Consider the following 27,816-nt stretch of genomic DNA (forward strand, 5'->3'; position numbering starts at 1 on the left):
TTTTTAAAAAACTTAGGGACTGAAGTCATCTTTACCTGATTATAGAGCTGCAACTTACATGATAATTTGTCAAGTCTCAGTGAAAGTTACAATGGACGACACTTTTATTCATTCCTTGGCATCACAGATTGGCAAAACCTTAACCAAAATCCCCTCTTTGGTCAAGAATGGATTAGGTTGCTTAACCGTGCTTTTGCAGAGACAGAAAGTAGAGGGTCTTGGGAAAAAGTAAGTATAAGATAATGAAAAAACATTTTTTCTTCCTGAAACTGCTGAATTTGTTTGAGTTACATGGTGCATGCTTTTTAACTTAGAATTGCCTTATATTGACTACTAGAAGCAATAATATAGACTTTATTCTTTATAGGCTATTTGCTCACCTATGTAATGTTCCTGATCTTGTTCCCTTACTACATGAAATTTCAGTGGCATATGATATCAGTCCTCTTCTGAGTTACATGCTTCCTCATCTTGTTGTCACTATTATTCATCATGTTACAGGTATGTGATTTTATATTGTGCCAAGTAATGTGTCTTAAACAAATTGATTTATTCTTTTCTAATACTTGGCTTTTCAGATGTTCTTTAACCTCTTAATGTTCTAATTTTAAACTATTACAATTTCCCACTAATCTTAATTGAGAAAATGTTTCTTAAAATGTGTTATTGGAAATTTCATAAAATAAAAAGATGCTTTTATTTTTTATTTCATTAAATACTTGAGAACAATCCTGTAAGAAGGAACACTTAAATTAAATTGCCGCTAATAAGTAATCAGAAGTTATTATAAAACATCCTGATGTTATCAATGAGAAAAAAAGGCTTTCCTTAGTAAAGTTTGATTTCCAAGCATCTCTTCAGAATTAAGCTTCTTTGATGAATGAGGCTCAACTATTTTGGAAATCCAGCAACTGCAATGTTAGGTCTAATACTAATGATACAACTAGTCTAGTAAGGACTATGAAAACTCCTAGCTGGAGAAGGGAATTGTTGAAGTGGATTTTTGACCCTTTAAAGACTTTAAGTTTTCAAGTTTTTAAGAGCTTTTTAGAATTCCTTGTGCTGCTGAAGTGGTTTAGTAGTAAAGAATCCTGAATTCTTGTCACAGGCAGTGTGACTGACAAGTTTTATTTCTGTGTCTTTCTTTTCTCATATGTAAAATGAAGATAATGCTGAGTGCATGATATTTTAATTTATAATCAAATCTTAAGATTTTTCATACATGAAAGTGATTTGAAAACTAAGTCACCATGCAGTCTTAATATATTTAAAAATCTTTGAATAACAATGAAAGCTAGGATAAAATGTCTTTTGAAACCATCCTGATTTGTCCTCTATTGGTAAATTGAATAGATATCAGCCCCACTGATATAGATTGCAACCCTTCCATGCCTTAGTGGATAGTATTCTTTGGCTGCTATGTCCAAAAGAGATTTATCCCCCCTATAACTCAGTTTTCTGATACCAAGTCTCTTTTCTTTAGTTTGGTTGGTCCCTGGATGAAAGATACAAGGGACCTTTTTTTTAAAAAAAAAAAAGGAATATTTTATTTGTTTTCCAATTATATACAATAGTAGTTTCTATCATTTTTTGGTGATATTTTGAATTTTACAGTTTTTCTCCCAACCTCTCTTCCTTCCCCCCCACTCCACCCACAGAAGGTAGTCTGATAATCTTTACATTGTTTACATTGAATTTACATTTAAATTGGATTTACATTGAATTTGCATTTAAATTGAATGTGTTGAAAAAAAAATTATATCCTTGTGGAAAAAAGTAAAATATAAGAAATAGCAAAATTATGAAGTATATAAGGCAACTTTTTTTTAAATTAAAGGTAATAGTCTCTGGTCTTTGTTTAAACTCCACAGTTCTTTCTTTGGATACAGATGGTATTCTCCATCGCAGATACCCTAAAATTGTCCCTGCTTATTGCACTGATGAAATGAGCAAGTCCATGACGGTTGATCATCACCCTCCATGTTGTTGTTAAGGTGTATAATGTTCTTCTGGTTCTGCTCATCTTACTCAGCATCAGTTCATGCAAGTCTTTCTAGGCTTTTCTGAATTCCTATCCATCCTGGTTTCTAATAAAACAATAGTGTTCCATGACATACACATACCACAGTTTGTTCAGCCATTCCCCAATTGATGGGCAGTCACTCAATTTCCAGTTCTTTTCTACCACAGAGCAGCTATGAATATTTTTGTACAAGTAATGCTTTCCTTTCTCATGTTCTCTTCAGGGTATAGACCCAGTAGTGGTATTGCTGGATCTAAGGGTATGCATATTTTTATTGTCCTTTGAGCAAGGGATCTTTTTAAATTTGATTGGTTCTAATAGAATTTTTTCTATGCTGACAATGCTATTGAAAACCCAGGTTCTTTTTCATGATGATATTTTGGGATATAAGACACTGGTTTAAAAATAGAGATTTCCCCCCTATAATTCTTGTTTCTATGTTGTTGCTTTACTAAGAAGAAGAAACTGAGGAACTGGACAGTCATGTATGTGCTAGACTCTTAGAAGATATACTTAAAGATGTATCACTGGAAAACAACTTGGATCATTTGTTGGCTAGGTAAGAACAACTTTTAAATTTTAGAGGTAGTATGGTTGATTCAGGAATGGGTTGGCATCTTTCTTGTACTGCCTTGCCTTTCCTCAACTTGGTTTGTTTGAAACCATTTTTTTAATCACAGATACTATATTTCTTCAGAATTGGTCAATGAAAACATCTATTGATTATTTTGTCTAATCAGATTCTGTTTGTTTTCTGTAACTGTTTCTTTGTATTGGTGACTCTGGATTCAGAGGTTTTCAGGATAAGTTATATGAAACTAAAACTGAATATAATTGTATATACTTAGTAAATGTTAAAAAGGAAAGCCTTAATTTAGGGAAGAAATGATATTTCTTGTTCCTGGTTAAAGGTACTTGCATCTTTAATAAGGAGACTTCATTATTAACCTATGTTCTATTGATTGTTTTGTTTCTTAGCACTCTTTTTTTCTTTTTTTTTTTTAGCACTCTTCTTGAAGAATATATTTCATACAGTTCACAGAAAGAAACAGATTCTAAGGAGATATCACTACTCAATGAACAACTTCTTCCTCTCATTCGAGTTTTGGAAAGCAAGTAAGTTGCTTTTTCCTTATATGTATTTTTTTAGGTTTTTGCAAGGCAAATGGGGTTAAGTAGCTTGCCCAAGGCCACACAGCTAGGTAATTATTAAGTGTCTGAGACCAGATTTGAACCCAGGTACTCCTGACTCCATGGTCGGTGCTCTATCCACTGCACCACCTAGCTGCCCCCTTATATGTACTTTTTATGGATTGTTTTTTCCCTGTTCTTAACAATTCTGTAAATCTTATTATAGGCAGAAATGTTATTGTTGAATTGTCTTTTATCTTTTTATTATAAATTAGATAGCATGAATTTCCTTTAGTTCTCTGGAATAGTTATTCATTATACTGTGGGGTTTCCTAATTCTTCCAAAGTTGTTTGTCTTTACAATATTGTTGCTATTGTATAAATTGTTCCCCTTATTCTGTTTACTTCGCTATATCAATTCATACACCAGCCCTGGAGTCAGAAGTACTTGAGTTCAAATCTGGCCTCAGACACTTAATAATTACCTAGCTGTGTGGCCTTGGGCAAGCCACTTAACCCTGTTGCCTTGCAAAAAAAAAAAAAAAGACCTAAAAAAAGGTTACTTTTATATTTTCTCCTGAATAACATTCTTTTTGATATTTTCTTTTTTCCCCTCCTTTCTAACTAATTTAATAATAGGGATTAATTTTGATTTTTTTGTTCATGTTTTTAATATTTTTACTTATTGAGTTAAATATTTATCATTTGCATGAAAAAATGAAACATTCATTTTTTAAAATTTTGAGTTCCAAAATTTTTTCCCCTCTCCTCCCACCCCATTGAGAGGGAAATATATCTCTCATAAATGTGAAACATAGCCACATTGCAAAAGAAAAAAGACAAAAAACAAGAAAAATAAAGAAAGTTTAAAAAAGTGCATCAGTCTGCATTGAAGGTTTATCAGTTTTCATTCTGGAGGTGGAAAATATGGAGTTGTCTTGGATCATTATCTTGATCAGAGGAGCTAAGATTTTCATAGTTAATCATTAAAATATTGCTCTTGCTATATATGTACAGTGTTCTCATGGTTCTGTTCACTTAACTTTTCATCAGTTCATATAAGACAACCAGATTTTTCTGAAATCATCCCACATATCATTTCTTAGAGCACAATAGTATCCTATCATAAACATAATACCACTACTTGTTCATCAGTTCCCTAATTTTGGGTATCCCTTGATATTCCAATTCTTTGCCATCACAAAAAAAAACTGCTTTAAATTATTTTTGTATAAATAAGGCTTTATTTCCTTTTCTTTGATATCTTTGAGATAGAGATTGATTATTACTGAATAATTGGGTATGCATAATTTGATTACTGAACTTGGTTCAAAATTGTTTTCCAGAATGGTTGGACTAGTTCACAAGTCCAGCAACAGTTTTAGTGTCCCTATATTTCCACATCCACATCAACATTGTCATTTTCCTTTCCTATCATGTTGGCCTATCTGATAAGTATGTAGTGGTATCCCAGTTGTTTTAACTTCATTTCTCTAACCAACAGTGATTTAGATCTTTGGTATGATAGCTTTGATTTCTTAAGAAACTGTTTGTTCCTATCCTTTGACCATTTGTCAGTTAGGAGATAGCTTTTATTTTTACAAATTTGTTCCAGATTTTCCCCAAAATTTCCTACTTTCCTTCTAACTTTATCTGCTTTAGTTTTGTTTATGAAAAAATTTTTCTCAGTGATCAACATTACCTATTTTACTTCCCATGATCCTTTCTATCTCTTGTTTGGTCATAAACTCTTCCCTTATCTCTATGTCAGGTTGATAAAATTTTTCATGCTTTTCTAATATATTATCCCTTTCTGAATAAATCATTTGTCCATTTTGACCTTATGAGGTATATGATGTAAGATGTTGGCCTATGCATAGTTTCTGCCAATCTCTTTTCCAATTTTCCTAGCAATTTTTTGATAGTGGGTTATTATCCCAAAAGCTTGGATCTTTGGATTCCTCATATTCTAAATTACTGTGATCATTTGTCACTGTGTTGTATTCCTAATTAATTCCACGACCCACCATTCTGTTTTCTAGCCACTACCAAATTGTTTTGATGATTACTACTTTGTAAATATAGTTTAAAATCTGGTACTGCTAAGGTTGACTTCCTTCAAATTTTTAAAATTGATTCCTTTGACATTCTTGAACTTTTTTCCTAGATGAATTTTATTATTTTTTTCTAATTCTGTAACATTCTTGAGTAATTTGATTGATGACCTTGTATTTCTTACAGATACCCTAAGACATTAGATTTAGTATTGGAGAACCATCTGAAGGATGTTACAGATCCACAAAAACAAGAATTTTTTCATCAATTTATTTCTCTTTCTACAAGTGGAGGAAAATTTCAGGTAGGTTTTGGTTACTACAGAGAGTCAAGGAAAAGGAGCAGTTATAAAAATTGCTTGATTAGATAGGGAGGGGCAAAGGGAAATTTATTATTTCTCCCATTATTTAGAAAAGTCTTGGAGAGAATCAGATATCATTAACTCCTAAGTAAAGAGGGAGGCCTTGTGTCTGATGAGAAGCATGTTTTGGTTTTGGGGTGCATAATGAGAAAAGACTTTGGCTAAAATAGCATGCTTTGACCAAAATATGCCAGCATGATTAAAAAGGTATGTACTGAATGTATTTGATTTGTGGAACCTCTTGGCAGGAATGTTTTCCTGCCTGGTCTCCATTAATGTTCTGTAAAACATAATAAGATGCAGTGAATCATGGCTTTCTTTTAGTTTTTCCTGTCACTGTGTTTTTACTTAGACCTTTTTCCTTCAGTGAAGGAGTAAAGAAAGATGAAATAATCTTAGTAATAATACAATGTTAAGATGTACATTTGCTTCCTCAAGTTTTTGTTTTTGCATTTCATAGACATGCTGAATTTTCAAAAGTTTTCTGAGAATCCATGCTTAACTGACATTTTTTTCTGTGCTAGTAAAATCTCTGGCAGAGGACCTAGCCCTGAGAATAATTATATAAATAGGATCATAAATTATTAGTTTGAGAGTTATTCCCTGCTCTAAACATTAGCTTTATATCTTTAATGATAATGTGTATGAATTCTACATCAACACAAATAATATACATCATGTTCAGTGGTAAAGTTTTAATCTTATTAAATAGCTATTAAGTTGGATAGTAATCTTTGTTATCAATTCATTCAGATAAATTTAATTTTCATTTGGGGACCACTCAGAGCCACGGGGTTTTATATGGTTTGGCTTTTTGTAATTAGATGCTAAATTGTTCCCTTTTTTAAAAGCAGTATAGCTTTTATTTGGAGTAAAAAAAAATAGGAATATAAAATTAAGCTTATCTTAGTATATGTCAGTATAGATTCTTGTTATGTTCTGAGCTAATACATGGAGCGCTACTAGAGAAGGAATGAAAATGATGTGTTTTGACTCTGGTGTTTAAAATTGATTCTGACAGTTATTGCATTTTTTAGGTAAGCTATTATGTTAAAACTGATCTTCCTCAGTTTTTTTCCTGAATCAAATATTAGTGATCTTTCCTATAGATTCATTCAGTAATTATAACGTGTCCTGTAGTTCTTGGCAGATTCTGATACTTGCCTCACACTTAGCTTGAACCATCCCCTGGCTCCAGTCAGACTTTTGGCAGTTAATCATCTAAAGAATATTATGGAAACATCAAAGGTGAGTTGCAAATAACTTTTATGTATCTATATGTAATTCTCATGAGTGATGTCATAATGTTATGCTAGAATACAGGATTGGAGTTCCATCATGAACACTTGATGTTTGTGTAATTATAGTAGCTGTCGTGCTTTGGATTTAGAGACAAGTTTCTGTATGTCTTTCTTCCTAGAGTTACAGATTTTAAGAGCCATTTTCTTTCTTCTTTTAATTACAAACTGTATTTTTGCTTTAGAAAAAAAAATCAGTGCCAGTGATAAACTGGATAAGGTTAAGTGAGCTCAGCCATTTAGAGAGAAAAGGGAATTAGTCTGAGAGTTTTCATCAAAAAGTGAGAAAAGATTGAATTTTCAATGTAGAAGAAAATGTACAATATAGTCTACCCTTTTTGTGGTACAGATGAAGCCCAGAGATGGTTAGTGAGTTGTGCGTGGTCATAATTGATTAGTAGCAGAAAAGAGCTAGAACCTGTGGCTCCTGATTGAAATTTTTCCTCACTGCCCTGCTGCTTTGTGCTTGCAGTAAAAGCTGATGAGATGTTCTAACACTCAGAAAATTAATTTTTTATTTTTCATTTTTATTCTGTTTTCCAGGAGAGTATTGATGATTCTTTCATAAAAGAAGCTATCATAATGCGTCTTGGTGATGATAACTTAGATGTTATTCTGTCAGCCGTGAATGCTTTTGAGGTAAGTATGTTCTTGTAATTAAAATAAATTTATTCTCTCCTCACATTCCATGTTCCCACAATTTCCTTTGTCTGCATTAGATATGGAAGTTAATTTCTTCATATAAATCATTCTCATAGGATCATGGATTTCAAACAGATGGGGACTTTAGAGATCATTAACCCTAGTCCCTTCCTTCTCATGCAGAGATAAGGAAATTAAGGCCTAGAAAGTTTTAAGTGATCTCAGGATTTTAGAGAGCAAAGGAGGTGCAACAATTCTAGTTTAACACATTCCTATAAGGAATCTCCATTGTCACATCACCAAGTTTAAAGAATGCCTAGGTTGATTCCCCAATTGACAAATGGTCAAAGGATATGCAAAGGCAATTTGCAGATGAGGAAATCAAAGTGATCCATAGCCATATGAAAAATTGCTCTAAATCACTACTTATTAGAGAAATACAAATTAAAGCATTTCTGAAGTACCACCTCATACCTCCCAGAGTGGCCAATATGACCAGTGATCAATGTTGGAAGGGATGTGGGAAATCTAGGACACTAATGCATTATTGTCCAACCTTTTTGGAGAGCAGTTTGGAATTACTCCCAAGGGGCAATAAAAATGTGCATACCCTTTGATCCAGCAATACCACTACTGGGTCTGTATCCTAAAGAAAACATGGAAAAGGGTAAAAAAAAATAACTTGTACAAAAATATTCATAGCAGCCCTGTTTGGGGTGGCAATGAATTGGAAATTGAGTGAATGTCCATCATTTGGAGAATGGCTTAACAAATTGAGGTATATAAATGTCGTGGGACACTATTGTTCTATTAGAAAGAGGGATGGGATTTCAGAGAAGCCTGGAAAGACTTGCATGAACTGATGCTGAGCAAGAGGAGCAGAACCAGAAGAACATTGTGCACCCTAAGAGCAACATGGGGGTGAAGATCAACTTTAATGAACTTGCTCATTCCATCAGTGCAACAATCAGGAACAATCTGTATCCAGAGAAAGAATTGTGGAGTTTGAACAAAGACTATTACCTTCAATTTAGGGGGGGGGAAATGTTATTATATAATTTTGCTATCTCTTATATTTTATTTTTTTTTCCTTAAGGATATGATTTCTCTCTCATCACATTCAACTTAGATCAGTGTATACCATGGAAACAGTGTAAAGACTAACAGACTGCCTTCTGTGGGGCTCAGGGGAGGGAAGCAAGATTAGGGGGGGAATTGTAAAATTCAAAATAAATAAATTCAGAAAAAATAATACCCAGGTTAGAAAACACTCTGCTTGAGAAACTCCAAGAAGGGGAAACTCAGTACTTTCACAGCTTTGGACAGCTGTAATGACCTGACCTTAAGCTTGAATTTTCTTCCTTGCAATTTCCACACAGAACAAGTAGAATCCTTTCCCCCATATGAGATCCTTTAAGGCAATATCATGTTTCCCCTGAGTCTTCTCTTCTGTCAGGACAGACAAACCAATTTCCTTCAACTTATGATCATAAAATGTGGACCTTTTTACCATCCTGTCTTTATTTTTATATTAATTTATTCAACTCAGGGCTTTTGCCTTACAGGATCTTACACACCCTGAATGTTGTCCACTGTATTAGCTATCCCTCTAAGGTCTTTGTGTTAGTTATACATTTGATTAGCAAACCTCCCACCCCTGATGCCCTAATTGAAGTCTTAGATAAAAATTTTAAACAACATAAGGCAAAACTTGGAACTCTGGACAGGGTTTCCATGGGAGCCTTCTGCCTTGTTAATTTAAATCATTAATAGTTGTTTTTTGAGTGTAGCCATCCAACCAGTTCAGAATCCTTTTAATTGTGTTCTATTCTAGTCCACCTCCACCAAAATAGAAGAAACTCCTTGATAAATGTTTTACTAAAATATAGTATTTTCCTCATCTGCTAGTTTTGTAGGTCTGTCAAAAAAGTTGGTTCTTGATCTCTTTATGACTTGATGAAGCCATGCAAATTCCTTAATCATTATTTCCTTTTCTGTTTGTCCATCAGTTAATTTTTTTTAGTGATCCATTCTAGAATTTTCCCAGGATTTAAATTCCGAATTACTGACCTTTAGTTTTCTGACTCTGTTCTTTGTCCTTTTTTGAAAATCAGGATAATATTTGTCCTCAAGTTTTGTGCTAACTTCTAAAGTGTAGTTGTAGTTTTTCTTGTGGACAGTATAAAAAGCAACGACATTTTAGGGGAATGATCTGGTAGTCCACTTTGTTTGGCTATTATAGGGGTAATTGCAGCATCAAATGAAATAATAGGTTTGAAAGTACTTTGAAAAATATAAAGCGTTCTATAATTCAGTGCACAATACTTTTGGTGTCATCAATAGTATTTGAAAAAATTGTACCTTATTAAAATGACCTATTGTAACTTCCTTTTAGAAATATTGGAGGGACAAAAATATAAGTTGTTTCAAATTTTTAGGGATGGTTATTGGGTAAATATTTTCCTCTTTCAAATTCAATTTAAAGGGGCAAAAGAAGCATTTGAAATGATTTCCTGTTTATCTGTAGGTTTTCAAAAAAAAATTTAGCCCAGAAGAAACAGTTTCAAGTCTTTTGAAACTTTTTCAAAGAGCTGAACTTTCACAGGATGGAGCATGGTATGTATTTACTTTTTCTTTATAGTATTTATGATTGCTTTGTTACAGTGTCAGAGAATTGTAACTTTGGAGAACTATGGATCACATTCTTTATCCTAAGTCCATCATAGAAGCTACTTCCATATTTTTCCACAATTGCTGTTGCTGATTGTAATTCTCTCCATCCATTCCTCCCCACTACCATCTATTATATTTTCTCTCTCCTTTCACTCTGTCCCTCTTCAAAAATATGCCATGGGGCAGACGAGTGGCACAGCACACAGAGCACCGGCCCTGGGACCAGGAGGCCCCAGTCCTACATCCCACCCCAGAGACCCAGCAACCAACCCATCCTGTGGTCCCAGACAGGCCACCCAATCCCACCACCTTGCAAAAAGTAAAAAAAAGAAAAGAAATTGGAGGTCTAGTATTTTCATTCTGTAAATCAAGGATTCTTAATTTTCTCTCTCTGTGTGTGTGTGTGTGTGTGTGTGTGTGTGTGTGTGTGTGATAAAGCCTTCAAAAATCTGATGAGTCCCATGTTCTCACAATAATGTTTCTAATGCATTAAGTAAAATGCATAAGTTTACAAAGAATCAGTTACATTGAAATACAGTTATTATGTTGAAAACTTCAATATGTGAAAACTTTGGAGTGCTGTATATTTTGAATAATATACATTCTCTGATGATTATCTCATTAACTCTCAGAGATAAGTGTTAGATTTGAATTGAGTAACAAAGTGAATTGTTAACATTTGTGCTGGAGTCTTAAAACAAAAAATATGCTCTACTGTGGGAGGGATGAATGATGATTTTTGTCTCAGTTCATAATTAGTAGCTATTTATAGGTCTCTACCATATTTCTTAATTGTTTCTTTAAAAATAAACATTTTAGGTACAAGATACTTGAATTAGCAGCCAACATTCTAATTAAAGAAGAGATTCTGAATGGAAATGATCAATTACTAAACCAAGTGGTTATACATTTGTTGCCATTTATGGTTGTTACCAATGACAATTCAAAATCCCTAGAGATGGAAATGGCTACTTCTCTGTCAAAATCTGGAATTTGCTCTTTACACCCTCTACTGAAGGGATGGAAAGAAGGTAAGACATTCAGTTTTGTTCTCTTAAAAAAAAATAGAGCATTAACTCCAGAAGAAAATGATAAAAGACAAAAATCTTATACTTTAAAAAAAAAGAAATGGTTGTGTTCATGATGGGTGACAATCTTTTTTTTTTTGCTGCGAAATAATGCATAGGAAAAGGGAAGTAAACATTGTGAGGGATGATGAAATTGATAAAAAGCTAATATATTTAAAATTTAATTGGTAAAAGTTTTCATTTAGTTTTTTCAATGATTTGTAAATTTACATTCACAGTTCTTGAAAAGGTGATTAAAACGACAAAACCAACAGAATTGATTGGTGTAGCAAATCAGAAAATGGTTCAACTGTTAGCTGACAATATAAATTCAGGGAATCCTCCTTCGATGTTAAAAATGGTGAGTTTGTTATCAAAATATCTATTTAAAATATTTCATGCTGAAACTTGATTTTGGTTCTTGGATTTAGCTTTATCAAAGTGTAAATATTTATGAATTAAATATGAATGCTATAAGGATTGCTTTTAAAAATGAACAGTACTATATCAAATAACTTTACAGAAAAAAACTATCCATATTATATTTATAAATATATTCTCTTCATCTTTTCAGGAGAACCTAGAACTAGCTCACTTTCTTTTTTTTCTTAGGTCTAGTAGTAGATAACTGTAATAATTTTTAACTAGGAAAATATAGTCCAATGGCAGAGTAAATGAATTATAACCTTAAGTCAGAGTCTTCTCAAAGAAGAGCTGCAAGAAGACAAGCCTACCCTCCTTCGCAGAGGAGGGGTTTCCTTGGGTATAAAAGAGCTTTTAATGTTTTTATGTATTATTACACTTTGGTGGTTTTTTCTCTTCTAATATTATTTTTAAAAATTTAGTATAAAGAATGATTCTATGAATGGAAAGAGAAAGAGGAGCATAAGAAAACCTAGGTGAAATAAAAGGTGATATCAATAAAAAGCAATTTAAAAATACTACCTGAAACATTCAGTTTAATTAGCAACTCCAATATCTGAGTTATTTTGGATTGTTATTAGAACTTGTAATTTCTTTCTTTGTTTTTGTACTTAATGGCATAAATACTTAATTCAAGCATTTAATTATATTTTATAACCAACAAATTTAAGAATACCATATGAAGACCTATGAAATTGACCTTCAGCAGAATTATCCTGTGAAATATAAAATAGACAATGATGGATTTGTCTTTGTTTTTGAAGGTGGAAGATTTGATAGCTGTTAGTGAAAAGGAAAGCTACACATTGAAGCAGAAAGTGACTTCCCAAGTCATCATTTCAGTTCTTGTCTCTTGCTGCTCTTCAGTAAAGGAAACTCACTTTCCATTTGCATTAAGAGTCTTCAATTTGCTGGGGAAAAAAATTAGAGAAACTGAAGTTATTACTTCTTTGGTAAGGACAAATAAGTCTGAAAGTTAATGATTAAGTGAAAATGAAAAATATAGAAAGTGTTTTCATTTGAAAATGTCTAAGGGTACAGTTAAGGTTATACAGCATATTATAGTAGATTAAGCTAGTTAGTTTTGTTATTTTTTTCCCCCTCATCATCATTTATCACCTATGGAGCAGGACTAAAGAAATTGGATAGTGTAGTTTTTAAGGATAAGTATTTTCAAGGTTCGGAAAAGTGGAAACATTGAGACACAAAGAATTCAGGAGTAGCTAGTAAAACTTTAAAGTGTTTAATCATTTGGATAAACTTCATTATAGAGGAAACAAAGCCAGAGTGGAGGAGATAAATTGGGAGAATAAGGATGAATCATTACATTAGACGGTATGATAAGGGTGAAAATTATATTTATGTTAGGTCTAAAAGAGATAAGGTAGATGGGTATGAGATTGTGGTCTGAATGGAATTTCAAATGAGATAATGGAATCTAATGTTTATTAATGTTATGAAGTTCAAATGGAGTAAAGACAATCATTAGATTTTAAGAGAAGAGGGATTGAAAAATAAATTTATGAGAGATTAACCGATCTTGAGTAGGAAGTGGTTGAGCTAATGAACTGGGTGGTTAAGAGAGAAAGCTCTAAGGCAGAGACTCAGATCATGAAGAAAGTCTGACTGCACATTCCTTAAAAACATTCCTCAGAAAAGGAAATGTCATTGAGTGAAGATCAAGACAAATAATTCTGGAGGTAGCAAATTAATACAGGATATGCTTAGCCATCTAATGATGCAGAAGAGAGACATCCTTAAATGCAAACCCATCATAAATCTATAACCAAAGAATTTGCCTCAGCTCCTTTTAAAAAAACTTATTTCCATCCCTTACCTTCTCTCAGATTAGCAAAGTCTATGGCTTGCACCCCCTTGTATAAAGCTGTACATTCTTTCATTTTTCTGACCTGATGCCCTTTCACTCACATTTTCCAGAATTTGGTGATTGTCCATATTCTTCTTGTCCATACTTAATGGTGCATTTAAATAAACTGTAAACACAATCACTCAGCAATCCTCTTTGGAGTCTGTCTACAATAGCTCTGCCTTCTCTCCTGCTTTTTGTTTATACAATATACTCTTTCTAAACTTTCTTTATCTTTTATTTCTCTTAAGTTCGGTGACACTACTACATAGTATTTCAGGTATAGAAAAAACCCCAAGTTTTATGCATGGGAATTGTTTTCTATTTTATCCAATACACTTTCTAATTTTCACTTTTTTTGTTGTTTCATCCCTCCTTCCCTTCTTCCCCCTTACAGTTCACATTTGGTCATTATTTTAGGGAATAATCTATCATTTCCAAGATCATAATGAATAGTTCTGAGTTTATCATTTTTTTATTGTTAATATATATTAATTACTAGGAATAGTTTAGATTTTTTTTTCCTCCACAAATGCCTAGATTGATTCTGATCTGACTTTATTTTTCCCCTTCACTTTCTACTGGTGGCATCAGTCTTTAGAGCAGGTGTGTCCAACCCTGCAGGCTGTATGCAGCCTTCAAAATCCATTTATCCAGTATTATTATGTTTTATTATATTACTCATTGATATTATGGGCTACATTGTAGTCATAAAAGAATACTAAATTGTAAATGCAGCCCTTGACAAGTTTTTGTTGAGTCATGTAGCACAGAAGAGCTAAAGGATTGGACACCTATGTTCAAGGGCTATCCAAAAATGGATTTCATACAGTATTATATGCAGAAAAAGAGTTTTGACTACATTCTTCCATGTAAAATTTTTAAGATTTGAATGATCCTGCTTCCTCTTAAGAATCGTTGGGGAACTCATTATTTTGACTTTTTTAGAGGAGGTTTTGCCCCTTTTTTGGTTTTCCAGTTACTATTTTCCCTTATTCAAATAAAGTGGTTACTTTGGTAGAAAAAAAGTTTTTTTCTAGGTGTCATTTCTAAGAAAATAAGGAAATTGGCTTTGTTCTTTAATATAATCTCCCAACATATAAATAATAAATGATTCTGGAATGCAAAAATGAAAAAGGGTTTTTTGGTTTTTAATGTATAGTTAAGATCATACTGGTCTATTTTTCCTCTTATTTTACCAATCCAGGAAATCTCTTTCGAATGTCATTCTGAACTGTCAGACAAAGGAATACCAGTGGAGATATGGAATCAGTATGTAGAAAAACTCAACAGGGGTCAAATGATTGCTGTAGAAGATGCAGTTCTGTTTGCATTTTCATTGAAAAACTTTATACAAGTGTTGAAGCCTCCTAAGTCTTTTCTTAAAGGTAAATCATTTTATTTTTAGATAAGATTTGTGTACGAAACCACTTAAGAGGAGTGGCATTAGCCTTGGAGTCAAGAGCTGCTGAATTGAAATCTGGCCTCAGACACTAAACACTAGCTATGAAACTCTGAGCCAAGTTACTTAATCCCAAAATTGCCTCCCCAAAAAAATAAAAATCAAAACAACCAGGAAAAATTTGATGTGTTAATTATTTTGTGTTAAAAATAGAAAATTTTTCTTTTTTGGAGAGTGAAAAAATTTCTTTTGTTTAACCACTAAAGCCGCTTAGCGTTGTGAATTATTCATACTTAACATGTTTTCATGCCCATTAGATGATAAATGGTGGAATCCTGAACATATGAAAGAAGACAGCCGAGACTATCTGCACTTATTGATCCAGATATTTGAGATTATTGTAGCCAGTGCTGATGCCCTTCACTTCAAAATTCTGATGAGACTTTTCTTAAAGGTACTTTGTTTTTACTGTGACATCTATTTCAGCAAAAAGTAATTTTAGTGGGGTAGCTGGGGTGGCACAGTGGATAGAGCACCAGCCCTGGATTCAGGAGGACCTGAATTCAAATGTGGCCTCAGACTTAATACTTAAACTAGCTGTATGACTTAACCTCCATTGCCTTGCACAAAAAAAAAGTTAATTTTATATGCTATAGAAAACAAAAAGTGGTGGAATTAAATTGTCTTTCACTATTTTAGACATTTCTCATTTTAAAATCTATTTCCCAGGAAAAGGATTTTAGCCAAGCCTATTTTTATTTTGAATTTTATTTGTGCCATAATTCAGAAATTACTGTTTTTGCTGAAATACAAGAATATTTTAAATGTTTTTTGATAACACATATTTTCTAATACACACAGTGCCACAGTGAAAATGATATTTGGGAATTTGCTAGCTAGTAATTTGAGGAAAACTCTTAACTTCTTTTCATTTTAATTAGGTACATTTAGAAGATGTTTTCGAGTTATTCAAGTTCTTTTCACTTTTATGGACCTATAACTATAGCCTTTCAAATCCACTTAACTATACTGTGAAAGCATTACTACAAACTCAAGCTCTCTACATAGGACGGGCAATGCTGTCAGGCCAGGCTGCTCAGAAGAAAAAATACCTGGCATCAACATCTTCTCCAGGTATTAAAATTGTCATTTTTCATAATCATATTTACATATTTTTCCCCTTCCCTAGTTTGTGAAATTTGTAGTCATTGTTGGAGATCATAAAGTTTCAGATTTCTACAAATATACCTATAATACACCCTTGCATTATTGCTGCTGCTGTAATTGGGCATAAGTTTTCAGCAACCCCATCCCATCCTTCATCCCCCTTTCCTGGAAAGAAGGGAAAGTGTCTTGGTTCCACTAGAGTGATGGGGCAGGGAATCACTTCAAAATTTTGAAAAATAACTTCATTTAAAATGATGAAATATAGAAATAAAATATGTAAGGAAATTCTTTCAAAAAGGATAACAGTTTTATAAAATGGAAAGGAGTCAGCTAAAGATAAATTGTCACTGTTGTGTATGATCTTGTTTGTATTGGGAAGTAACTTATTTGAAGGATAAGTAGTTTCTGTTCAGGATAAGTGAGCTCTTTTGCTTGGTTTTCTGAGTTAATCTGATGTAGAAAGGCTTGAATGATGACTTCTCATACAAGGTAAAGAGACATCTAGCCAGATTTAGCATTGACTAAATAGATTCAGTTGACTTTGGAGGATGAGAATTACTTTAGCTCAGGTTTTACTTCTTTCATGAAGCCTTTCTTAATCTTTCCCTTCCTGAATTTCTCATTCCACTCTCTTTAACCTCTGTGTACATGTTGTGTACATGGATTATCCCTTCTCCCCTCACACCCTGATCTCATAAATCCTTTGAGGGCAAGGACTGTGAATATTCTGTGTGTGACTCAAGTTCTTAGTACAATGCCATGCACATAGTAGATAGTAATTAGTCAATGAACATTTATGGAATTGAACATTTGTTGACTTAAGGAAAATGAAAATCTCTGAAAATGCCACAGTTGATTCAGATTGTTTCTCTAAATTACAGAATATTTGGTTGTTTTAAAAGGCATTTCAAGTTTTCCTACCTTATGCTTGGTGTTTATAGAGGTTAGCTGTGTTCTAACACATGTCTAATGTTATTCTTTTTCCTCAGTGGTGACATGTTTACTCATAAATTTGGGAAGTTCAATAAGAGAGGTACGAAGGGCTGCCATTCTCTGCCTCCAGGCCTTACATGAAGTAGAGTCTCCATTTCATCCAATAATACAGCATCTGGTCCAAAAAGAAGAAGAAATTATTTCAGATCCTACCTATGTAGCACAGGTAAATTTTCCCATTAGCAGTGTTTAAGTAGATAGATAGCATTGGGAAGGGTGGAAGATAGACTAAAAGGAATGAACAGGGAAAGAAAGATGGGGATTAGGGGGAAGAGAGATTGATTTCATATACATATAGCAAGTTAAGTCTATTCCTCTGACCTGCTTTTTAACAGCTGTTGTAGTGCTTTCCAACTTATTTCATGAAAAATTTGATCAGTTGCTTCACAAAAATTTAAATAATAGAAAATAAAATTTTTGTTAAAAAGTCTTTTAATATGACTAAATGTCAAACTGCCTTCTGTGGTGAGGGGCAGGGGAACAAGATTGGGGAACAATTATAAAATTCAAAACATAATTTAAAAAAAGAAGTCATTTAAAAATTTTTAACAGCTAAGCTATCAAATCAAAAAATTGAATTTTTGAGATATTTGTTATTGAGATTATTGGAATGTTATTGAAACATTTCCCCCAAGATAAAATAATTGAGAATAACTGGCCTTTGCCGTTGGACAAAATATGCTTGTAGTGTCCACTTTAAGCCTATTACACACCAAAAAATGGCAATTTTGTTGGTGTAATAATGTTGTTATTTGGTTGATTTTTTTTTTGAAATTAGCATTTCTACCATTTGAAGACCCTGCATAAATGTTTTTGTATTTTATCTTTTGATGTTCTAGGATTTGAGTAGTTTATTTGAGGACCTACAAATGGGAAAAAAGACAAAATCTCACCAAAAGTTGACTGAAGCCTTAAAACATTTGCTTTATTGTGTACATAGCTGTCCATCCTATATTGCAAAAAATTTGATGAAGATTCTTCAGGAAGTCAATAGTGAGGTCTGTATTTTAATGAGGAATATATTTTATGTAAATGCTTGTATGTTCGTCTGTATGAGTATATTTGCAACGTGTGTATTCATGTTTTAAAATCACAATGAGATGTGACTATTGGTAAAAGTTTAATTTGAACTTTTTCCTATTATTTCCTATAAAAATTCAGCTCTGTATGTTTTCTGAATTGATTTTGTAAGTTATAAATGGCAAATTTGCATGAAAATGATAATGGTGGATAGAGTATCAGTTTTGGAGGCTGGATACCTTGTTTTGAATCCTTTGTCAGATATTTACTGTGTGTGTGTAGGCAGTTAGCTTTCCAGTTTTGGTTTGATGGTTATTCTTGGACTGTCAACCTTGTAATGTTATGAGGAAATTGCTTTGCAAATCTTTAAGTATTTTATAAATATACATTATTATTGCTGTTATTACTTTTTTTTTTTAGATTTTTCAAGGCAATGGGGTTAAGTGGCTTGCCCAAGGCCACATGGCTAGGTAATTATTAAGTGTCTGAGGTCAGATTTGAACCCAGGTACTCCTGAATCCAAGGCCGGTGCTCTATTCACTGCGCCGCCTAGCTACTATTACTATTACAGCATCAGTTTTTATCATACCATATTCTAAAACCTTTTCTGTGATCTTCACTAATAGTTTTAATAGGAAATACAGCAGAAATAATAAAAAGAATGACATAGTCTGTGTGTCATTTTTTAAAATATTTGTACACTTAAGGGAAAGATGGCATATATACTTCAAAGAAAAATTTGAATTATAGTTAAATCCTGATAGAGGAAATAATGTATAGAGGTACTTAAAAATTTAGTGTCATTTGTTCAGTTAATCAAAGAAATACTTATTTACCAGAATTTTCAGTTAGTAAGATTTCTTCTTGCTTCTGAAGGTACTTACTATTTGTGATTATTTAAAGGTATTATTGCATCTTTAAACCAGAGCATGCAGTATAATTTGAATAAATACTCTCTTCTGAACCCCATCCTGAGGAAGAAAACAGCCCTCTACTTCAGGATTATTAGGATCATCATGGCCACAGGGAATTGCTTTGTTCACCTAAAGGAACTAAAGACATTTCAAAAGATGACTTTTTAAGATCTCATTGCTTCCTATTGCAGTTTGTTCTCACATTCTCTCAAAATAATCCCAACATTCTTTAGCTCTTTTTACTTTTTTGAAGATCCTATCACTTCCCTGAGATTTTCTCCTAGGCCCCTTCCCATATCAAATTTTTCTTATAATTGATAATACTCTTGTGTAACAAGGAAGAGTTGTATGTCAGTTGAAATTAATAGCTTTTCCCAATTTTTAGATGGTGCTTTCTCAGCTATTGCCCACGATTGATCAGTTGCTGGAGAAAATCCTGAAGGACCCCCCTACAATACTGAAGGATGAAGCTGTTGTTTTGCACCTTGCCCTTGGGAAGTACAATGAGCATTCAGCTTCTCTCTTACACAAGGATCCACAGAGTTTAGATATATTCATAAAAGCTATGCACACAACAAAGGAAGTCTTCAAAGGAATGCCAACATTTCAGATCCTTGCACTTGGAAAGGTTGGTGTTTTCTAATTAGAATCTAAATTTTGTTTGCTTTTCTCTTTATCTCTTCCAGTACTGAAGCATAATGCATTTGCACATTTTGGGAATTGGATAATACATGGTATATGTTGAATGGCTGAATGAACAAATGAAGTCTTTGAATGGTGTCATTTTTAATTATGGAATATATTTTATTTAATGATCGCTATGATGGGCAAATCCTAAAGAAATATGCAGTTTAGATTTCATGTAATTTGAAAATCTTTATAATTATCCATTAAAATTCTTCTCTAATACCTCATTGTAACGTTGAGATGGTTTAATTCTTAAAAGTGTAACAAAAAAGAGAAGCAAAAGTTCTGGCAGCAAGCTTATCTGAATTGGAAAAGCTTCAGGTATAGCCCAGTGATGGATAGTGTATTTTTTTTTTTGTTCTAATACTAGCCTCACTCAGGTTAGTGAAACTTCTCATGAGATTGATTTTCGACTTACTATTAAGTTGTATAGAAGTTACTGTTTGTGCCAATAGAGGACTACTCACACTGAAAAAATTATAGACCCTTGAATTGTTGATGATACAGCAGTTCTGCCATTAACAAGAGTTTTAAGGTATGGAAAGAGCACACATTGCTTTTTAAAAATATGACAGAGCTTCTTTGGAATTTGCTTTCATGTAACTCTCTTTGTTATTTTTAGATTACAAAACCATTCTTTGCTGCTATATCAGATGAAAAAGTTCAACAGAAGCTTTTGGGAATACTGTTTGATTTACTTTTGAATTGTAAAAATACACTCTGTGCACAGACTGTTAGCAGTGTTTTTAAAACAGTAAGTTATAGCTTTTTTAGAGCCATGTTACCCCATATTAATTGTTATGGATTAAAATCTTTTTGAACATTCTTCATTTTCTCTTCTTTGATTGGACTTCTTTTCCTTATCTCAGCCTTCCTTGTATTGTGGTCATTAATTAACTAATTTAAGGGTCAACAAAATGACAGCTTTAATAAAGTATTTAAAGAATTGGTATCTATGGAAACATAAAATGTACACCTTTCTAATTAGTTTCTGATACTTATTTTTCATTTCAAGATTAATCATTTGATAGTATTTAGTCTGGATCAGATTTCTGTTAAGTAGAACACAAAAGATTGTAGAATCATACATCAAAAATCATGATCATTAGTTTGTAGTTAACTTGAATTGCAGATCATTATGATGCTAAAAGGTCTAGGATTGTGACTTATGTGATAAGGTGAATAATGGAATTGATAACATGTTTATTAGTACTGTAGATGAACATTGAATTTCATTGTTAATCAGTTAATGGCTATGGAAATACAATTAAGTACCACAAACCAGATTGGAGAAATAGTGAGTATAGATCAAGTGCAAGCTAGGATTTGGAATTTGAATACCTGTAGAAATAGTGATATTTTTAAATAAAGCCAAACTTTTCCTTAAAATTTGTTTTATTAAATATTTATTTCCTTAACTGTGTCCTAAATACTTCTAGACATCTTTGCTTCCTCCACCCTCTTTCCTTGAGATTCAACAGATGTTGAGCAGAAATTGAAAAACATGTGTCTGGTAAATTGTAGAATTCCCTTTTGTGAGAGACCTGGCACTAACTATACAGACAAACATCATTTAAAAAAAAAATTCTTATTCATAAAATCAAGTTGAGTACAATTCAGCATATGTAGTTCTAGTTTATGAATCAAACACAGACCTATCAGTGTGGTAATTCTCTCTAGTTTGGCAATTTTGCAAATTCCATTCTTTCCTATATTTCATAATTCTCCATAGATCAGTTTGAAACTCTCATGATAAAGAACTCAGTATTTGCCATGCTGCTTTTTTTGACAACTTCAATTCCTTTAAATAAGAGAATAATTTTCCTTTAAGCATGACAGTCAATTAGTCTGATTTAAATTCAAAATAACTTTGTAGAATTAGCTTTCTTTATTTTGAAAATGAATGAATGAAGGTGATTAAAACCAACTAATTACTTGTGGCTTTTAAAATATGTATATTCGTTGTGTTTGTTTAACCTAGAAATGAAAGTTATTGGTAATTATTACTTTAACATAATTTCAGATTTCTGTTAATGCTGAACAAATTCGATTAGAACTAGAGCCACCAGAGAAAACCAAGTCCCTCGGTACAATTCAGCAAACAAGAAGGCAAAAAATGCAACAGAAGTAAGAATTATGAAGTTTTTAAGAAAAATCCTTTTGTTGTTAATGATTTTTGTACATTACCTAGCATTTTCATTTCTTTGTGTGACTAGAGTTTTATTGATGCCTTTTATTTTTACATTAGTCTTTGTCCCTTTATACCTTCCCATCACCATTGAATCCATTCTGGTAGCAAAGAAAACCACTTAACACAAGCCAACCAGCCAACACTGTGTCTGTGTCTGGCAGCAGGAACCATATTGAATGCCAGTGGTCTCCTCACCACCACCCCTTTTAACTAAGGAAATAGTTTAGTCATTATAATCAAATTTTGATTGCTTTTTGTATTATTTTATTGTCATATATATTGATTCTGTTTTATTTCTCTCTGCATGAGGTTTTGTTTTTTAATTTTTCCAAGGCAATGGGGCTAAGTGACTTGCCCAAGGATTCACAGCTAGGTAATTATTAAGTGTCTGAGGCTGGATTTGAACTCAGGTACTCCTGACTCCAGGGCCAGTGCTCTATCCACTGCTCCATCTAGCTGCCCCTCTGTATGAGTTCTTAAAAATATCTAATGTATTTATAAATTCTTCACATGGTTGATTTGTTAAAGTGCGATATTATTCTATTACATTATACACCACAATTTATTCAGTCATTTCCCAGTTCCCATTATTTACTTGACTTATTTTCCTTCGCAAAAAGTTATTGCTATTAACATTTTTCTACATAGATGACCTTTCTGACTTATATCCTGAGTTAAGGGGTTTGAGTTTATATACTTTCAAATTTCTATCCGAAAAGATTAACATTTAATACAGCATCATATTAATATGTTTGTCTTCATACAAACTCTCTAGCATATATACTGGAACTGCCTTTTTTCTTTAACTCCTCATTGGTATTTTAATTTCTTTTCCTTTTATTTGTCATTTGGAGCAGTTTTTCATAGAATTATCTTTTTTTGATTCCTATTGTCTGTTCCACGTAAAAGATTATATATAATCAGTCAGATAGTGCAATCATTTTTCCTTACAAAGAAAGTTTCTCTTCTATGTGGAGTTTTTTCTGATTAGTTTTTATCCAATATTTTCATGTTTACTTATATTCTTTTCTTTCTTCTAAAAATAATTTTTTACTTCTGTTGTAGAAAACTACAAGATATAGAACCTGTACAGGATATGGGCAGTGCTTATTGGCAGAGAGTAACCCTCATCTTAGAATTACTGCAACACAAAAAGAAACTCAAAAGTCCTCAGTTATTAGTGCCATGTCTTTTTAATTTGCTCTCCAGGTAAATCACTCTTAAAATGGCTTTTAATTATTCATACATCCAAACATAAAATGAGGCTTCAGTGTGTACTACTTATAGAAATGAGTACCATTTGTGCAAGTAAAATAGTTGGAAAACAAAAAGAATATAACCAAATAGGTAGTTTTGGGAAATCCTTGACCAGGAACCCATAGAAAGTTCAAATTTGCCATTGTTTTGGATTAAATGAATGACCATTGAGCATAATTCATTCTACTTTCCATTGGTCATTCTATTATTCGCACCTAGAGTGGGTGCCTAACATTTCTTTGGTATTTTTTGCCTGTATATAGAAGTTTGGGTGGGGTTTGGGTATGAGAGAAACAGATACAGTTTGGTGTTATTATGTTCTTCTAGATGTAGGATCTTGAGTGGATAATTTTTGAAACTTAAATGAATCTTGAGTAGCAACAAAATAAACTTCCCATATTACCCTTTGCAGAACTAGATAGATGGAGAGTGTCTGCTCTCGTTTTCTTTTCAGTGTGATGAGTAGCAATTTGCCATTACACTCCTTGGAAGAGTTTAAAAATTGACTGCAGTAAACTTGGCATTATACTCAAAGTGTTAATTTTGTTATTTTAGTCATTTCTATTTGATTTTTATGAAACTTGTTTTATATATATATATATATATATATAAAACATCTAATGGACATTGACAACAAAAATTGCACAACTTTTTTATTCTTCTTCATCCCTTGGACTAAAATCTGAAGGTGTCTTGAAACTTTGCCACCGGAGCAGGGAAATCTGGAATATACCAAACAGTTAATCCTTAGCTGTTTGCTCAATATCTGCCAAAAACTATCCCCAGATGGTTCTAAGATCCCTAAAGGTATGTGCAACATTGTAAGGGTGGGGGACACTTCAAGGATACATCTCCCTATTGATCTATTTAAAGCTTTTTTATCCACCCTCTATAGGTATTCTTGATGAAGAAAAATTCAATGTAGAATTATTAGTTCAGTGTGTGAGGGTTTCAGAGATGCCACAAACACATCACCATGCCCTCTTGCTTTTGGGTGCTGTTGCTGGAATATTTCCTGTAAGTTTTTTTTTCTTTTTTTCCCAAAATAATTCATTTGTGTAGTACTTTACAAGTTTTTAATGCTTTGCTCACAGCAATCCCATTTTTAATTGAGGTAAAAGGCTCTCAGAGAGGTTGGCATGATCACCTAATGAGTGTCAGTGTTGGCCCCCAGGTTTCAAATTCATCCAGCCCTGTCTTCACTGTCTCATATTATCTACTATGAAAAATTTCCATTAAAATCCTGAAATACAGAACTATTTAGGAAAAAGTATTTTTCCTAATCTTATAACTGGCTTGACATTTTAAGACTGGAATTACTTTAGCTCAAGAGCAGTTGTGATATAAGGGTAATTTGATCATCTTAAATAATGAGGCATTTAAGCACAGTTCTGGGTGCTGAAAGTGTTAAAGCTTCTGTTCTTGAGGAGCTTACAGTGCTAAGAGTACAAAAACAAAAGCAGTGTGTGTGTGTGTGTGTGTGTGTGTATCCCATTCAAAAAGCTACATAAATCCAGATAGAGGAAGTGTTTTATTGACTTCATATACTACTAATTCATAATAACTCTCTCTTTAAACTCTTAAAACAATTATGTAAACTGTTTTGTTGAAATTTGGCTAGTAAAAAAAAATCTTCCCTGATATAAGTCATTCTTGCTAACTAATTAGAAGGTATTGTTTTTATATTTTTTTAATAAATGAGTTTTAGACTCTTCGTTTGATACATTTTTAAATAGATTAGAAAATTCTGCTTCTAGGTTTTTACAGCATATAAATAGGAGAGTTTTATGGGTGACCCGGTGACCCCAGAGAGTAGTAAGAGTAAATTACCTCTCAGCCAGAGCAGAAATCAGGAGGACTTAACAGAAGGTCATCAGTTTGTCACAGCAAGATCATGAGTGATTTTTGTAGAAGCTGTCTCAAGTGACTTGAGAAATCAAGGATAATGATTCCTAGGAGTTACACCTGGGAGACTAGCAAGACAGGGTTACTTACCCTCAACAGAAATAAGTTCTGAAGAAGTTTAGATTGGCACAGGGTTGGGGTTTGGGGGAATGTGGGTGATATGATAATAAAGTCTACATTCCAAGATCCCACTCCTCTTTTTTCTCCCCTCTGTATGTGTGTGTGTTTGAGGGGTGGGGAAGCAGTGGCCTGAGCATCCACACCACCTCAAAAGGGGAAGGAGTGGTGGGATTTGTAACATTGGGGAAAGGCAATGGAATTGTGTGATAGGCCCTGTACAGCGGATGGCATTTGTAGGGAGGGTGGAACTTAACCCCATTGGAAGTCACACATTAAAGTGCTTATTTTATAGGATAATTTCTCAGAATGAAATTAGGCTTGATTTCTTTACTCTGAACTCTTCCTTCCAGACCTTTTTTTTGTGTCTCCACTCAGTGGTTATGGTTTCAGAGTTTCAGGCCTTTAAAGTGTTCCATTTGGAAAATGCTGGATTTATTCATGTTTCAAATGCAAAGATGTTTTTTAGTTCTATAAAAAAGTGAATCAAAGTTTAATCAACTGAAGAACTTTCAGAGGTTCAGCTGGCCAATAGGTGAGTCTGAAGTGAGAGAAGCCTGAGTTCAAATTAGACTTTAGACATTTATGAATTGTGTGCCCTGGCACAATGCCTGGCAGATATAGATGTTGTCTGTCTAAATATAAACATAGAACGTACATGTCTTATCATCTGTGCTCAGAAGATCAGCCTCAAGGGAAATTAGGACATGGGTTCATTGTCAGCCCTTGTATGTCATTGTTTAGCTTTGTAAATTGAACCTTTAGAAAGGTCTAATTATGTCTCCCAAGAAAGATCCCACACTGCAAGTTAGATATTCTTTGGCCAGCAGATGACAGGAGATTTGATCAGATAACTAACTGAATCTGAAGTACCAATACAATACCAATACTTTGCCTGAGATTTAGGTAGTAAACACTCACAGCTTTATAATTATACATTTTATTTGCCAGAAGTCTAACTTGTTTTTCAAAAGTATTGATCAACTAGTAATGCAAAACTTTTGGAACAACCTAAAAAAGAATTAAATGCCTAAGATACAACTGGTTGCTTTTCTGGCTGATCCTTTTTTTTTCCTCTATCAATTCTTATTGAATTTGACTTGAAATCAAACATCTCTTAGTCTTGATCTTCAATCTGATATCACATCAGAATGTTCTAGGCTATTTTTCTCTTAGTAACAGCCTATCTATTTTTTTGTGAAAATCTTAAGTGAACTAGACACACCAAATCTCATGAATATATTGGTTTAAATTGTTTTACATTGAGTAGTAAAATTATAAATTAATTTGAATAGCTGAACCCTCTTAGCAATCCATAAGTAAAAACTTCATATATTGAGCATTAATTACAAATGACATTAGTTATAGGAACTTGAATAGACCATTTAAAAAAAATTTTCCAACAGATTTTTGAATAGAGATATTGTTTCATGGTAGTGATATTTCTTGGACTATTTAAAAGTTTAAAAAACCACATTGCCTCTATAAGATTTTTTTTTAGGGGTTAAGTGGCTTGCCCAAGGCCACACAGCTAGGTAATTATTAAGTGTCTGAGGCTGGATTTGAACTCAGGTACTCCTGACTCCAGGGCCGGTGCTCTATCCACTATGCCACATAGCCACCCTTATAAGATGCTTTTAAAGAAGACTATTCTGGTGATCTGTTTTCTTTCAGGATAAAGTTTTGCACAACATTATGCCTATTTTTACATTCATGGGAGCCAATGTTATGCGCCTTGATGACACTTACAGTTTTCAAGTTATCAACAAGACAGTAAAAATGGTCATCCCTGCTCTTATCCAGGTATGTTATCTATGTAGCATTTCATTTCCTTTAGAAACTTAATCCAAAAATTTGGATTAGGAGAAGATACAAGAAAACCTTTAGGTTCATAAGACACTTCATGTTATTAAAGAAGGAAGACTAAGGATAGATGCAATCTGCATGGGTGGAGGAAATACCCACACCAGTAAAGCCTTAAAGAAATGACACCTATATGTCTAGAAAAGCAAGTAATAGTTAGAAAATGCCAGCATGGTTTCATCAGGAATAGATAATGCTACATGGAAATTAATTTCTTTTTTGACAAGATTTTTAAACTGGTAATTCAAAATTCTGTGGATATGAAAAATGTTGAAAAGTGTCTTAAACTGATCACGTAGAAGCATTTGAAATATGAATGCTAGACAGCAATTCATTAAGCATCTATTAGGTCCTCGTAGTATAGTGTGTCAGATGTTTTGCTAAGCTCTGGGGTAGAAGGGCAGCAGTCTCTACTCTCCAGAAGCCTACATCCTATTGAAGGGAACCAGTACATACATAGAGAATTAAAGGCAAAATATATACAAAATAATTTCTGACAGGAGAATGATAGCAAATAAGTGAATGAAGATAAGGTTCCCAAGGAGTTAAGATTTGAACTTATCTCAGGAGACTGAATTTTATTAGGATGAGTGTTCATTCCAAGGATGAGTGTTCATTCCAAGAATGAGGGACAACCTGAATGGAGGCAAAGAGATGGGGTATGGAATATTGATGAAGGGAACAGTAAGCAGTCCAATTTGGTGGAAACCTAGGATGGTGAAAGGGGCTAATGCTTAGTCATGTAGGAGATAGGACACAG

The 27,816-nt window shown here is 33.2% G+C and overlaps 1 protein-coding gene across 2 annotated transcripts in view; it reads left to right on the top strand.

Annotated features, from left to right (window-relative positions):
• HEATR1 (HEAT repeat containing 1) overlaps nt 1–27,816 on the top strand; it is a 56,521-nt gene that overhangs the window by 11,124 nt on the left and 17,581 nt on the right. The window contains exons 7-29 of one of the 2 annotated variants that reach the window (XM_074222955.1): nt 17–228; nt 368–501; nt 2,480–2,582; nt 3,029–3,139; nt 5,396–5,513; nt 6,711–6,818; nt 7,412–7,507; nt 10,038–10,126; nt 11,003–11,214; nt 11,490–11,611; nt 12,438–12,626; nt 14,748–14,928; nt 15,260–15,396; nt 15,884–16,076; nt 17,099–17,268; nt 17,942–18,100; nt 19,422–19,664; nt 20,346–20,477; nt 21,747–21,850; nt 22,980–23,123; nt 23,860–23,978; nt 24,067–24,188; nt 26,868–26,996. In XM_074222955.1, the coding sequence (XP_074079056.1) occupies nt 17–228; nt 368–501; nt 2,480–2,582; nt 3,029–3,139; nt 5,396–5,513; nt 6,711–6,818; nt 7,412–7,507; nt 10,038–10,126; nt 11,003–11,214; nt 11,490–11,611; nt 12,438–12,626; nt 14,748–14,928; nt 15,260–15,396; nt 15,884–16,076; nt 17,099–17,268; nt 17,942–18,100; nt 19,422–19,664; nt 20,346–20,477; nt 21,747–21,850; nt 22,980–23,123; nt 23,860–23,978; nt 24,067–24,188; nt 26,868–26,996 (3,327 nt within the window). The remainder of the gene's footprint in view (nt 1–16; nt 229–367; nt 502–2,479; nt 2,583–3,028; nt 3,140–5,395; nt 5,514–6,710; nt 6,819–7,411; nt 7,508–10,037; nt 10,127–11,002; nt 11,215–11,489; nt 11,612–12,437; nt 12,627–14,747; nt 14,929–15,259; nt 15,397–15,883; nt 16,077–17,098; nt 17,269–17,941; nt 18,101–19,421; nt 19,665–20,345; nt 20,478–21,746; nt 21,851–22,979; nt 23,124–23,859; nt 23,979–24,066; nt 24,189–26,867; nt 26,997–27,816) is intronic. The other variant, XM_074222956.1, reaches the window with a different exon arrangement.

This window comes from Macrotis lagotis, chromosome 2, assembly GCF_037893015.1.
Source record: "Macrotis lagotis isolate mMagLag1 chromosome 2, bilby.v1.9.chrom.fasta, whole genome shotgun sequence".
NCBI classification, from domain to species: Eukaryota; Metazoa; Chordata; class Mammalia; order Peramelemorphia; family Peramelidae; genus Macrotis; species Macrotis lagotis.